Source organism: Miniopterus natalensis, chromosome 15 (assembly GCF_054644295.1).
Source record: "Miniopterus natalensis isolate mMinNat1 chromosome 15, mMinNat1.hap1, whole genome shotgun sequence".
Taxonomy (NCBI): Eukaryota; Metazoa; Chordata; class Mammalia; order Chiroptera; family Miniopteridae; genus Miniopterus; species Miniopterus natalensis.
This window is the reverse complement of record NC_142095.1, coordinates 25,668,011-25,683,167: the sequence shown is the minus strand read 5'-3', so window position 1 is coordinate 25,683,167 and position 15,157 is coordinate 25,668,011. Positions and strand designations below refer to the sequence as shown.

Sequence of the window (15,157 nt, the reverse complement as noted above, 5' to 3'; positions counted from 1 at the left end):
GATGAGTAATATTAGAGGGTGGTATACAGGCGCTGGGTGGGAGTGAATAATGGTTTAGGAGGGACCATTAAGAGAAATCAGAGTGTGGGAGAATATTTGTACTAGTTTTCAGCTCTGTTCCAGATAGCTAAGATGTTTCTGTGCTAAGATGTCCCAGACCTTGGCCTTAACATGAAGCTCATAATAGTCATGTGGAAATATAAAACCAGGCAATTTTTTAAATTGGAGCCATGTATGGCAGGGGTGGTAATATTCTAGGAAACTTTGAAAGAAAAGATCACTTTATTCTGTGACTGTGACTTTGGAAATGTTAAGAGATTACAGAAATGGAAAAAGAGGGATGTTGGTGGTATAGGTGAACTGGAAGTATAGGTTGGTGTGAGCCCTGACAACTGGGGCTGAAGACATTGAAACTTACCATTTTACCTATAATAGAACATGGAGTTAGGGGTAGTAGAAAGGTAGTAGGTTATGCACCAAAAAACCCCACCTTTATATGTTTAGCCCTTTTCACCAGATTCTCCCATCTAAAACTTAGCTCTCTCGTAAGAATATCCCTTGTAACCCTTTTGGGGGTTGAGGAGATAAAAGGTGTAGCTCTGGGCAGTGAAATCAAGGGAGACTTTAGTACAATTTAGGTTTGCCATTCATATGCTTAAGTGTTTTGGGAATTAATGCAAAACATTAGTTGTCCCAGACACTTAATACATCGAATCACTCATACTCTATAGATTTAAGCTAGTAGAGGTTTTATTGTAGTCTCTAGAATATTTAATGTTTAAAAAGAGCACATGACAGAAATACAGCATGTTTCTGAGAACTGAGAAATAAGAAATTACTCTAGCAAATTGGTAATTAAATATAATAGCCTGCATTAAACCAGATCCTGGTATTAAACTATATTAAGCTACAACAGTGATAATATTTTAGAATTTTATACTTAGTACAATAGTTTTTGCATTTTCACTAATCCCCTGAATCACTACCATTGAAGGCAGTGAGCATGGCATTGGGGAACACTAGAGACATAAAGAGGAGAAACTTCATCAGAGGCATCTCTGGAGTATATTTAATCAAGATGACTGCCTGGGGTAGCTGGCTAGCATGGTGTCCCAGTAAGCAGTGATAAAACGGTGTGGTTATGATTGTTCTGAGACTTATACATACACTTCATGTAACTTTTTGCTTCACCCCACATTTCACAGTGGACTCTGAAAAGCCTTCTATTGAGGGAATACTCTAGACTGTTTTTCAATTTCTGTTAAAGTTTTATTTCCCTCAAGTTAATTTTCTCCTAATTATGGAACATAGTATTTATCAAACAGTAAATATACAACTGTGTAAGCTACAGTTTTGGATTATAACAACACATAATGTTGACCTAGCCTTCAATTACTAAGTTAATGTTCTTTGAAACTATAGTTTACTGATCAGCACACATTCATGGTGTGATTGTGGGCTATACAAATTTAAATTATCCAAAATGGAAATATAATATTAAAAATTAAGTGTTTAACATTTTGATGCACAATGTTTGATAGAAGACTCAAAGTAAATAAAACTTTAACAATTACATTTCAAAGTTGGTATGCCTTATAAATTGTCAACTGCACCATTGTCACATGGCTACATCACTTAAGCAAACAAATACCTTCCCCCATTGTCAAGAATAGTCACTCTGCTCCACCCTTCGACCTTGGCCATTACATTTGCACATCCTTCAAGTCTTAGCTTAAATGTTAACCCCCTTAGAAAGTCTTTGTTAGAACCATCCTTTTGAAGTACTTTATCACCTCTCACAATCTGAAATTTCATGTTCATCTCTTTATTGTCTGATTCTATGAGTTAGGATTACCATCTTTTTAAAGACAGGGATCTCATCTAATTTATTGACCACTCCATGTTTATCACTTGTTTAGAGCATTGCATAGCATATAGGAGTTCCTCAGTAAACATTTTTAAAAATGGTGTTGAACAACTAACTTCTAAACAATACTGTTATGGAATAGGGTTATTGTGTACTGATTTGTGTCACCTAAAGAGAAATGTCAAAGTCCTAACCACTATACCTGTGAATGTGACCTTATTTGGAAATAGTATTTCCAGATTTAATTAACATGAGGTCAGACTCAATTAGGGTGGTCCCTAATCCAAGATGACTGTTTTTTTTAAATAAGAAAACAGACACAAGGACGAAAATGCCTTGAAAAGATACAGAGACACATAGACACAAGGAAGACAGCCATGTGAAGATGGAAGCAGTGATTGTATGCTGCATCAAGCCAATGTACTCCTGTGGCTATCAGAAGCCAGACAGGCAAGGAAGTATCCTCCCCTAGAGTCTTTAGAAGAGAGCATGGCCCTGCCAACATGTTGATTTTTTACTTCTAGTTTCTAGAAATGTGAGAGAATTAACTTCTCTTTAAAGACACCCAGTTTGTGGTACTTTGTTATGGCAGCCATATGAAACAACAAGGAAAAAGCCTTGGAGATGCGAAATATAAACATAAATGATGAAAGAACAATTTGCTCCCATTGCTGTAGCCCCTGGCTTTTAACATTCTTTGGTTAGTAATTTTCTTAATGGGATTGAACATTTATGGCATTTTGAGGCATGTGATTATATCATTGGTTTTATCAGATGGTGTGTTTTTCCCCTGCAAGGATTTATTCAAATTCCATTTATTGCACAGTGTACAGTCCCATGGAACTCTATGGGATATGCAAATAGTTTTGTTTAAGTGCAATTTGATTATAATCAAGTTAGAATAGTTATTATAATCTTAGTCTTCAAGAGATACAGACTATGTTGGGTAGGGGGAGTGGAGGGGAAATCTGTATAGCACTGATGCCAGCTTTTGTAAGTGAATTATTAAGAATAAAGAAATATTTTGAACCCTGGGGAGAAACTGAAGATCATTTGATAAAATACTTCACCTGTTTTTTTCCTTTAGGTTCTTGGATCTTTTAATGAGTTGTATTTTAGTGTTCCGTTCCGTTTGGGAATTAGTTTGGCTTTTTCTCCAGAAGTCATTTCAGTCTTCAGTAAAGTTGCAAAAATAATATAGAGGTTTCTCCTCTGTACTCTTCACTTAGCTTACCCAGATGCTGATATCTTTTATACACACCATAGCACAATTAACAAAAGCAGAAATTAACTGATACCATACTATTTAACTAACGTTCAGACCGTATTCAAATTTTATAAATTGTCCCACTTATGTTCACTTTATGACCCAGGATTCAATCCAGGTTTACACATTACATTTAGTTGTCATGTTTCTCTTCTAACATAGCAGAGTTCCTGAGCCTTTCTAAGTCTTTCATGACCTTGACACTTGTCAAGAATACTGACCAGCTATTTTGTAGAATGTCCCTCAGTTTGGGTTTATGTGATTATCCTTGTGATTAAATTCAGGTTTTTCTTTTTTGGTAAGAATACCACAGAACTGAAGTTGTACGCTTCTTTGTTCATCATAGTAGGAGGCCTCTGTTGATATGTCTCATTATTAGTGGTGCTATGATTTCTTCATTAAGGGAGGTTCTGCCAGGTTTCTCCACGTTAATATTACTATTCTCCTCTTTGTAATTAATGAATTATAAAAGAACTTTTCCTAAACTAATCCAAAAAGTGTTGAACCACTATAATTTTATATATTTGATCTGGTTTTGACCACCGTCTTTGAAGTTTATTTAGTCATACCTATTTGTTAAGAACCCATATCTTGCTGGGCCAGTGTGGCTCAGTGGTTGAACACCAACCTGTGATCCTGGAGGTCATGGTTCAGTTCCCATTCAGGGCACATGCCCAGGTTGCAGGCTCGATCCCCAGAAGGGGGCATGCAGCAGGTGGCTAATCAATGACTCTCATCATTGATATTTCTCCCTCTCCCTTCCTCTCTCTGAAATCAGTAAAGACATATTTTAAAAAAAAGAACCCATATCTTCCTGATCAAGGTCCCATAGAATTTGTTTATCCACTACTTCATCAGACTTAATAGGTACATATCCTTCACTCAAGGAACTTAAAGTCTACCTATCATGGATTCTATACTTTTTCTATTTCACTGAATTTTATGTTCCTTAAGAGCAAGCACCAATGTCTAACATTGCCTAGCATTTATTACTAGATTTTAAATACCAGTGGGGGTGTGGAATGGTGGATATCAAAAGATGATGGTCTTGGCTTTTTTTAAGTTTGTGTGGCTTTTTTCCCCTCTGTGAAACTAACCATATGGAAAAATATTTTAGAATATCCTTTGGAGACTACAGATCTGTCCCTAACCCAGAGAACAGAAATGTGTACAGTGCAGTGAGAAAGGTCTTTAATATTGTTCTTGTTTCATAGTTAGAATTAGTATTGTAGATTTAGGTTTGCAAATTAATCTTTTCCAGAGTTAATAAAATATGGAAATAGTGATTATATGAAAGGATAGTTAAGCTTTAGCTATAAATTTTGGGTGAAATGTTAATTTTTATTTCTGGAAAACTTTATTTAATGTATTAGTATATTCACACATACTTCAAGGGGAATTGAAAAAAAAAGTTGGCCTTCAGGGATGTTTTCTTCATCATATTAAAAAAAATTCGCCGTATGTTTTCGTTAAATTTCATAATTTTTTCTTAGGGCTATGGTGAAATAATGGTTGTTGTTTCTACACTTTTGAAATAATTTTTATATGAAAATCATAGGGCCTTACTAACTTATTATTCATAAAGTATTTTTTAAAGACATTTTCCCGTATTTTTATTTTATCAGACACTCTTATTTAAGAGTAGATGTTCATTTGCTTTAGCTAAAGGATGTACTTTCGATTATTTTTATTGTTCCCCATGTGCATTTATTAAACTGGTGATATATATTTCTTTTTGAAGCTGTTCTTATTTGTATGAGTAGGTATGTTCATTAGGAAAATATCTAAAAGGATGTCATTTTTAGCTGGAAGAAGTTAAGTGGTGGTGTTTGAATTTTGGAAAAACTGCACTTTTTAAAAATTGCAATGCAGTTGTCATATGAAGCATATGAAAACATAAATTCCTGTAATTTTGATACACAAGTGTGTCAGTTTTCTATTTGTAAGTACTCTCAAATATTTGCAGGGTGATTTAATATAGGCAACTTAATTTCCTTGGGATTCAGTTTTTCTTGTTAGCTATTTTAAAGACTGATGGCATTTTTAACACTTTTAAATTAGAGCAGACCAATCGATAACATTTATTTGTGATCAATGAATTGTATGATTTAATATAGTGTAAGAATAGTTTGGAGGGCTCTATATTTAAATAAATTTATAAATTTAAATTTTCCTTTTTAAAATGGTAATGAATACATCTGTGATGCTTTTTTAAATCTCACCTGAGGGTATTTTTTTCATTGCTTTTCAAAGAGAGTGGAAGGGAGGTGGGAGAGGGGGAGAGAGAAACAGAGAGAGAAGGAGAGAAACGTGAATGTGAGAGAGACACATCAATTGGTTGCCTCCCCCATGCACCCCCGACCGGGGCGGGGATTGAGCCTACAACCCAGGTACGTGCCCTTGGTCGGAATTGAACCCAGGACCCTTCATTCTGAGAGCCAACACTCTGTAACCACTGAGCCACACTAGCCACGGCTCTCTGGGTATATTTGCAAAGGAAACGAAATTATTATCCCAATGAGTTATCTGTACTCCCATGTTCATAGCAGCATTATTCACAAACTGCCAAAGTATGGAAATAACCTAGAGTGCCTGTCTACAGATAAATTAGTAAAGAAAATGTGTGTGTGCGTCATGCTTTTATGTGCACAAATATACAACAAATATCATTCTGTATTTTTAAAACATGGAAATTCTGTCATTTGACAACATTAATAATACTGGAAGACATTATGCTAAATGAAATAAGCCACACAGAGAATGACAAATGCTACATGACATCACTTACATGTGGAATGTTGGGGAAAAAGGTTGAACTCTTAGAAACACAGTGAAAAAGTGATTGCTAGGGACCATGGGCTGGGGGTAATAGGGAGGTTGGTGCAAATATACAAACTTCCAGTTATAGATGAATAAGGTCTGACGATCTAATGTATAACATGGTGTCTATAACTTATAATACTTAATCATATAATTGAAATTTGTCAAGAGAGTAGAACTTAAATATTCTCACACAAAAAAAGATAAGTATGTGAGGTAATGGATGTGTTAATTAACTGGTGGGGAAGCCCTACACCATGTACATGTATATCAAGTAATCACATTGTACACTCAGTATCTTAACAGTTTTGTCAATTATATCTCAATAAAACTGGAAAAAAAAATATTTTTTTTATTAACAGGATTGCCTTGGAGGTTATTTTTACAGCACTTGATTCTTTTGCTCCATTGTGGAAAGACCTCTCCAGCGATGATTACTTCAGAGTTACCAGTGTTACAGTAAGTATTGTAATTTTCTTATATTTTTTTAATGTGTATAACATTTTTCTATATCAAAATGCTCTCTTTTATGAGACATATCAAATATGTTCTCTGATAGTCGGGCAATATGTTTGAATTCAAAGAACTATTAGAATGTATAATTACCATATCCATCCTTGGCCCTTGGTATTGAATGGCAGTATGTTCTGTGGTATTGAACAAAAAAGATGTTACTGTGTTATATCAGGGGTCAGCAAACTATGACCCATTGGCCATGCTGCCTGTTTTTGCAAATAAAATGTTAATTAAAACAGAGCCACGTTGATTTCTTTATAGATTGTTTGATTGCTCTTGTGCTACAAGTTGTGATAGAGAATAGATTGCTTGTAAACCATATATATTTTCTTTGGCCATTTACAGAAAATGTTTGTAGACCTTTATTTTCTATCACACTGTTTCTCTAACATACCTCTCACCTCCTCCTTGTTTTCCCTGAGATTGAGATTCTCAAGCTATTCTGGTTGCCAGAAGTAATATGAAGGATATACCAGTTGGCATTTCTGGTGACATCTCATTAGATTTTTTGGAGTTGTAGGATAAATGTAGAATTGAGTCTAATTTTTGGATTTTCTGGAAAATGTGATTAGTGTAATGACAGATACTTTTCCTTTTATAGGTTTCATAAAGATGCAAATTAGGAATAAGTCAAAATTTTTTAATTTTTATTTTTTAATTGAATTTATTGGGGTGACATTGGTTAATAAAATTATAGGTTTCAGGTGTACAATTCTATAATACATCATCTTTATGTTGTATCGTGTATTTACCACCCAAAGTCCAGTTCATTTATATACCTTTTTTCCAAGAGTTGGCTTCCCAGTGGTCTCTTGGCTTTCTGTTTTTCCTCCAGAGCTCTAAGACAAAAAAGCTGTCCAAACTACTTTACTTGTTTGACAAACCATCAATATTTGCCCTCCTTTCCTCCAAATATAGGAGATACAATTTAAGCTTTTTCTAATTACTTACCTCAGGCTTCTTTATTAGTCCTTAACTGGAACATAATACCAAGATTGGAAGTCTCCACATAGATTTTTTTTTCTTTCTTTGTACTTTTGTTTATCTTCATCCTGCCTGCAATGCAGAGAGTGGCATGAGATAAGGCTTTTGAATAGAGCGGGGCTAGATCATACAAGAACCTGCTAAATCATATTAAGAATCATATTTTTTTCCCCTAGGAATAATAGGAAGTCACTCTAGAGTTTTAAGCATGGGAGAAACATAATAAGACATATACTTAGAAAATCACTCTTAGTGTAGTACACTGAGTAAATTGGAAGGACAATAGAAGCAAGAAGACCTGTTAGGTGGAGGATGTTGCAGTATTCAGGCCAGAGATGACAACTTGAATTAAATGATTACAGTGGAAATGGAGAGAGGTAGACAGAATTGAATGAGTTTGGGGGAGCAAAAAAAATCATTTTTACAAGATTTGATCTGATTTTTCCATTCTCTTAATTAATGTCCAGTGGTCTTATAAATGTGAACATTAGCTATTTACAGGGTTTGTGTACAGCAGTTGGTCAAAGTTTGAATTTTCATATCCTTTGACACCCAGCATTCCACTGAGCTTTGGATCAAACTGTTAACAATGTTACTCTGCACGTTGGGATTCAGAGTTAGGGTGTGGTGAAATGAAAATCTTCCTTGTATTCTTATATCTTCTCTATTACTTGACATTAAAAAAATTTATATATTGTATATTCTAATAAACAAACATACCTACATATACTAATTGAAGTGTATTAGTTTATTTGTTGGTGATAACTGTCACCTTTTAGGCTGGCTGCAGTTGGAGAATTAGAGAACAAATTTTCTCTACTCTCAGTGAACTCTACTCAAGGATAAATTAGTTTCACTAATGGGTCACATATTATAGGCTGGAACCAACCTGATCCTGTAGTTGCCTGGAGATTTCTGTAAGCATCAAAAGCACCAATGGATTCTTTTTACACAAGAGAAATAAGAAAAATAATATTTGCATTCTAGTATCCTGACATGGAGATAGAAAATTCATGTTTACCTTGATATCTAAGTGGACTCTGCCACTTATTAAGTGTGTGACTATGGATAAGATACCAGGTTTTCATATCTTTCGTTTCCTTGTATAGAATTGGGAAAATAATATGTTTTCTTACAAAGTTTATGTGCATATTTTATATAAACTGGCACACAGTATATCCTAAACATAGTCTATTTGAACTATAGTGAGGAGAAAAAGCAGTATGATTTATTGTTCTTTATTAGAGACGAGTAAGATCAACCTAGATCAGGGATTGACAAACTACTGCTAGTGACTCAGGTGCCTGTTTTTAAGTATTAGACAACAGCCATGTGTATTCATTTATGTATTGTTTCTGGCTACATTCATGCTATGGTGCCAGAGTTGAGTAGTAGACATAGAGATGTTAAGACACCCTCCCCCCCTCCCTGAAAGACTAAAATATTTACAGTATAGTTTTTTTAAGAAAATGTTTAGTGACCCCTGAATTAGATCAATATTATTTGTAGTTTTAGGTACTAGGTTACCTTTGAAGATTTGCAAGAACAGAGGTAATATGATAGAAGAAATGTTCCTGTCAGCTTCTGCAGAATGGCTTGGATAAGGGAATTAGGAGAAGCAGGGATATGAGATTAATTCAGGGAATAGTCATTATGAGTAATAATCATGGGAAGAATGAGAGACAGAATTTTTATTCTGAGAACAACTCAGGAGGATTTGTTAGCTGATGGCCTGAGGAAGATTGATGTGATTGTAACAATTTGAGCAAGATAGGATAGTGGCCTGGTGACAATAATAAATTTTATAACAGCTTAAAGCACATGCATGGTGCATTGACTTAATAAATTGGTTAATTAGTGATATTGCCATAAGCAGAGAGCTAGAAATAATCAGTATTGGACTTAATTTTACATGTGGTAGTATTTGGTGAACTTGAGGTAGAATTCAAAAAAGTGTGTTACACATGCAGTTAAAAATCTTGACTTACAGATGGTCAGATCTATTGATAATGTAGAATTAGTAATGTAGAATTTAGTGAAGAAGTTTTTGTTTGTATTATCTATACCTTTTCAGTGCCATGCTGGAGCCAGCTTGTACTGTCCTGGAGAGCTCAATATTAAATTTCTACGAATTTTGTGACTCTGATTAAATATAACATAGCCACTATAAAAAGTTAAATCATACAAACTTAAAATTAAATGATATAAAAAATAAAAGTAATAATAGTCAAAACCCATCAATTCCTAATTACTTTACATATTATTTTCTGCTCTTTAGGTTTTTATTTACATCTATCTGTATGGTGGAAATACTTTTTGGTGGTGTACTACTACTGGTCATTACTTCCCAATTCTGATGATGTCACTTTGGCAGTTTGAAATTGCTGTGGTGGGAATACTTACGCTATGAAAGTCAGCCAGTTATATTATGAGGGCAAAAATAATTGAAGTATTCCAGTATTTGAGAACTATTATCTAGTTCACTAAATAAGTTGTTTACACCATTGAACAATGATTTAAGTTCCAACAAATGCCTTTGTCATGTCACTTGGATACTTTTCATTCAAGTGAACAATGGCATGACCCATCTTTCATGTCAAAACCCTATTTGTTCATCACTTGCAACCTTAGCTTAGCTATGAATACAAAAGTTTGGCAAAATTATTGAAATCATTTTATGTGAATCAGTGAGCTATGTGGAATTTACCATAAAGAATATTAAGTATTTTATAATTTTTTGTAAATTGTGTGCTATGCATCCTTTATATTTGTAACATTTCTAATAGTTTATGTGCTTTTTTTTTTTTTAAAAGCCAGTTGTTAAACATTTACCAGCATACTGACTTTCATGATTTATAAAATGAGTAAAATTCTTTCCAAACCTTTATCTTTTCATACTTGAAGAGTTAGTCTTTTTCAGTTGTATTTTACATTTATGTTTTATGTACCAGCTGCCATTTCCATAGTCATTTCCTCCTCATATTTCTCTCTTTGGAAGCTTCATTTCACTCAATGTTATGTGATATTAGGGAGGATAGCATTTTTGATTTGCTAAAGTAGAAGTATAAACCACTTCTAAGCACCCATATAATGGTAGGTAAGGAAAGTAGTGGAACAGCCCTGCATTGTATTTATGAATTAATTTGTTCACTAAAATAATATATCACATTTTCTAGGGATTCAACTAATGAAACTACTGCTCATTCTGATGCTGGCAGCGAACTTGAAGAAACTGAAATCAAAGGAAAAAGAAAACGGGGTCGCCCTGGCCGGCCTCCAGTATGTATTATGCTTGTCTTCTTTGTTTCTATAATGGGAACCAAGTAAAGAGGCTTGATAAGAGCTCTTTGTTAATTCTAGTACTGTCAGTGCTCTTAGTGACATACTAAAGATTCTTGGAAACTTAACTTTATAAATTGCCTTGGTAATAACCAAATAAAGGATAATGGTTAGAGTGTCTTTCTTGCTCTCCATGTTTCTCTTGTAAGTAAATGGTATCTCATGTGAAGGCATAGAGATAATTACTGTGGAATGAGGTCTAGTTAGTAATGACTTCCCCGCTTTTTAGATGCAACTTGGTGATTTCTTGTGAGCACCTGTATGTGTACTTTGGTAATATTAGTTTGGGATTTGGGATCAGTCTCAGAATATATTCTCATTCAGACATGATTAAGAAGTTTAGAAGAACCCTAAGTAAGTATTCTTTGAAGACTATCTTTGTGTATTATCCGTACAGAAGCCATCATTTAATTGAAGGCATCATAAGCTCTTAGAGACAACAGTATGAATGTGTCAAGGAGTTAAGGCTTGTACTATTCTATACTACTTTTATGATATAATTTGCCATTAGCAATTTTTATTCTATTTTAGAAAAGTTCTTCTTATAGCCCAGCTGGTGTGGCTCAGTGGTTGAGCGTTGACCCATGAACCAAGAGGTCGCCGGTTCGATTCCCAGTCAGGGCACATGCCCAGGTTGCAGGCTCTATCCCCATTGGGGGTCGTGTAGGAGGCAGCCAATTGATGTTTCTCTCACAGCAATGTTTTTCCCTCCCTCCCTTCCTCCCTCCCTCCCTCCCTCCCTCCCTCCCTCCCTCCCTCCCTCCCTCCGTCCCCTCCCCCCTTCCCTCCCTCCCTCCCTCCGTCCCCTCCCCCCCCTCCTCCTCCCCCCTCTCTCTCAAATCAATAAAAACAGCCCTGGCTGGTTTTGCTCAATGGTTAGAGCATTGGCCCTCACACTAAAGGGTCTCAGGTTCAGTTCCCGTTCAAGGACACTTACATGGGTTGCAGGTTCTCCCCGCCCAGGTCAGGACGCATTCAGGAGGCAACCAGCTGATGTGTCTCTCTCACATTGATGTTTTTCTCTCTCTCTCCCTCTCCCCCTGCCTTTCTCCTTTCCACTCTCTATCTCTGAAAAAGCAATGGGAAAAATATCCTTGGGTGAGGATTAACTAACAAATAAAATCAATAAAAATATAATTTAAAAATCTACTTTCTTTTTTTTTTTTTTAAAGTTCTTATTATAGAATATTTCAGTCTTTTTTTAAGGAGGCATAATAGTATAATGAACCCTCCATATAACCATTACCCAGCTATAGCAAGTCATGGCCAACCTTGTTTTATCTCTCTACCTCTTCTTCCTTCCCCATGCTCTTTTGAAGGTCATCCTAGACATCATTCCATCTGTAAATATTTCAGAATGTACTACTAAAAGATAAGACTTTACTTTCTCTACCTTTTTTTAAAATCACCCCATTATCTTTATCAAGGTAGCAGTGTTTTATTAACATCACCAAATAACTAAAGTTCATAATTTCATAAATGTTATCACTTTTAAAATACAGTTTTTTCTTTTTCTGCCATCTTTACATGCCACCATAGTGGTGTGCATGAATGTCCTGGCTGATGCTCTGAAGAACATCAACAATGCCAAAAAGAGAGGCAAATGCCAGGTTCTTATTAGGCTGTGCTCCAAAGTCATCGTCCGGTTTCTAACTGTGATGATGAAGCATGGTTACATTGGCGAATTTGAAATTATTTATGACCACAGAGCTGGGAAAATTGTTGTGAACCTCACAGGCAGGTTGAACACGTGTGGAGTAATCAGCCCCAGATTTGATGTGCAACTCAAAGATCTAGAAAAATGGCAGAACAACCTGCTTCCATCCCGTCAGTTTGGTTTCATCGTGCTAACAACCTCTGCGGGCATCATGGACCATGAGGAAGCAAGATGAAAACACACGGGAGGGAGAATCCTGGGATTCTTTTTCTAGAGATGTAATACGTACATGCAAATAAAATGCCTCAGTGGAAAAAAAATACAGTTGGTTGGTTTGAATTATAACACAAATAGGATCTACTTGTTATAATTGATGATGTTATTTAACCAGTTATTTTATATGTGTGTGTGTGTGTGTGTGTGTGTGTGTGTGTGTGTGTGTATTTATGTCCTTTGTTAGTGACTTAGGATTTTTTTTTTTTTTTTTTGACTTAGGATTTTTTTATGTGTTTGCTGTTCCATCAGTATTTATCTGTTTGCCACAGTTTTTAATCAGCTTCAGTGACATTTCATACCCTTTACTTTTCCAGGACAATCTTTAACAAAACAAAAAAAAGAGAGAGAGAGAGAGAAGGATGACTTGTACCATTTTCTCTACACTTGCTTCTCTACCCTTATTTGAAGGGAAAAAAATTATGGAGGAAAAGACATGCATTGTATCACTCTTCTTAATACCTCTTAATTTTGTAGAAGTATTTGGTGGTACATTGTTCACAAAACCACTTTGAGAAAAGTGAAGGAGTCTTGCACTTACAAGCTGGAGACGATTCTAGCTCCCCTTATTACATACGATTTTTCTGAGACTCAGGGCAAATTACATGCTTTTACTGGGATTCATTCATTATAGGAGCAAATTTGGAAATTAGACTAAACTTACTTAAAGGTAGGAGAATGAACTTGCCTACATGGTTGCTTACTTGAATAGTAGGTAAATAGTACATGTTCGTCTCATGTTTATAAGAATTGAAAAAATGTTGACCAGGATAGGATAGTAACATTCTAGAAACTTGTGTTAGACTTTAGTCCATATTTTCACAATCGGTAATTCACATAGCTAGCTACACTTCCACCTGACCCAGGCTTATGTCTTGATCTTGGAAACAACATGACTTCCTGAGTTTGTATTCTGGGCTATGCACTGCATTGATGACTTTATGTCACTTAATCTTCACACCAGTACTATGAAATAGGTCTTATATACAGTTAACGAAGTACAAAACAAAAATAGAAAGTGGTAGTTTCCCTAAGGTAATTTGTCACAGGCTTATTTGTTGTAGCATTATTTGTAATAGTAAAAGATTCTAATTCCAAAACTCTTTTTCTTAAGAATGCAGAAATGCCAAGCTATTGCTTAATATTGAGAGTTATAATTGTCAGAATGATCAGATTTGAGTTATGCCTCAGTACCTGTTCTGAAAATTGCTTGGAAATTTTCTTATTTAAAATTTTTTTTTTAATTTTTATTGATTGGTTTTGGAAAGAGAGAGGGAAACATCTGTTTGTTGTTCCACTTACTTGTGCATTCATTGGTTGATGCTTGTATGTGCCCTGACTGGGGAGCAAAGCCACAATCTTGGTGTATTGGGATGGCACTCTAACCAACTGAGCTACCTGGCCAGCACCTGCTTGGGCATTTTCTATCAACTAGCTCCATTTTGAACAGTCCCAAGTTTTGATTGATATACACTTTTTATATAGATATTTTAATATCATTTGTAGTTTTGAAGAGGACTCCATGGGTCTCTGGTTTTATTCATTTACTCAGTCAAATGCAAAAATAGCGTAAAGACTTTCTGATATGGTCAGTACTGTTTTCCATTTCTAAGTTCTTAGGGGGCATCTTATTTTTGGTATTTCTTTTTATTATACTGTTATTTCACAGACTTTTCTTATTAAGCCACCCTTTTTTTGCAGTTGTCCTAATTCATATTTGTTACAGTTCTCTACCTAAGTAGTTAATGATTTCTTAATTAACACTATATTTAGTCTCATGTTTATGTTAACTGTGTTTGCAATGGACATCATTTTCTCTGTCTACACACACTACTCTCTTGGTGATTACATCCAAACTCATGACTTAAAATACCATATCTAAGCTTGTGTCACTTAGATTTATGTCTCCAGCCTGGACTCCAGACTCATAACCAAATGTTTGTTGAGCATCTTTATTTAGATATTTAATGAGCCAAAGATGTTTTAAAAACTAAACTCCCAAGCTTCCTATTCCCCTGCCCACCTCTCTTCCATATGTCAACTTTATCCTTCTGGCTGCTCATGCTATAAATTTTGTAGTCATCTTTGACTCTGTCTTTCTCAGCCTATATCCATTCTCTTAGCAAATCCTGTCCAGTTGATTTGCAAATATCATCAACTGTTTTTTTCTACAAAACTGGATTAAACTGCCATCATATGCTTTTGCTTAAACCTTTCAGGCATACTCCTTGTCTCAGGGCCTCCTGTTTCATCTCATTGAGGCCTCCCCTAAAGATGGTATTCAAAATTGCAAATCCTCACGCTTAACACAAGGGGACTTAAAATCCCCTTCCACCCATTGGGGTCTGTGTGCGTGTGTGTAAGAGAGGGAGGGGGAAAGATTTCTCCTTTCTTTATAGCACTATTGCCATCTAACATAGTATATATTTTATTT

At 35.3% G+C, this 15,157-nt stretch overlaps 1 protein-coding gene and 1 pseudogene across 1 annotated transcript in view; both read left to right on the top strand.

Annotated features, from left to right (window-relative positions):
• STAG1 (STAG1 cohesin complex component) overlaps window positions 1-15,157 on the top strand; it is a 269,636-nt gene that overhangs the window by 76,987 nt on the left and 177,492 nt on the right. The window contains exons 2-3 of the mRNA XM_016224325.2: window positions 6,317-6,413; window positions 10,631-10,733. Coding sequence (XP_016079811.1) covers window positions 6,385-6,413; window positions 10,631-10,733 — 132 coding nt within the window. The 5' untranslated portion in view covers window positions 6,317-6,384. The remainder of the gene's footprint in view (window positions 1-6,316; window positions 6,414-10,630; window positions 10,734-15,157) is intronic.
• Window positions 11,964-12,716, top strand: LOC107546074 (small ribosomal subunit protein uS8 pseudogene; annotated as a pseudogene).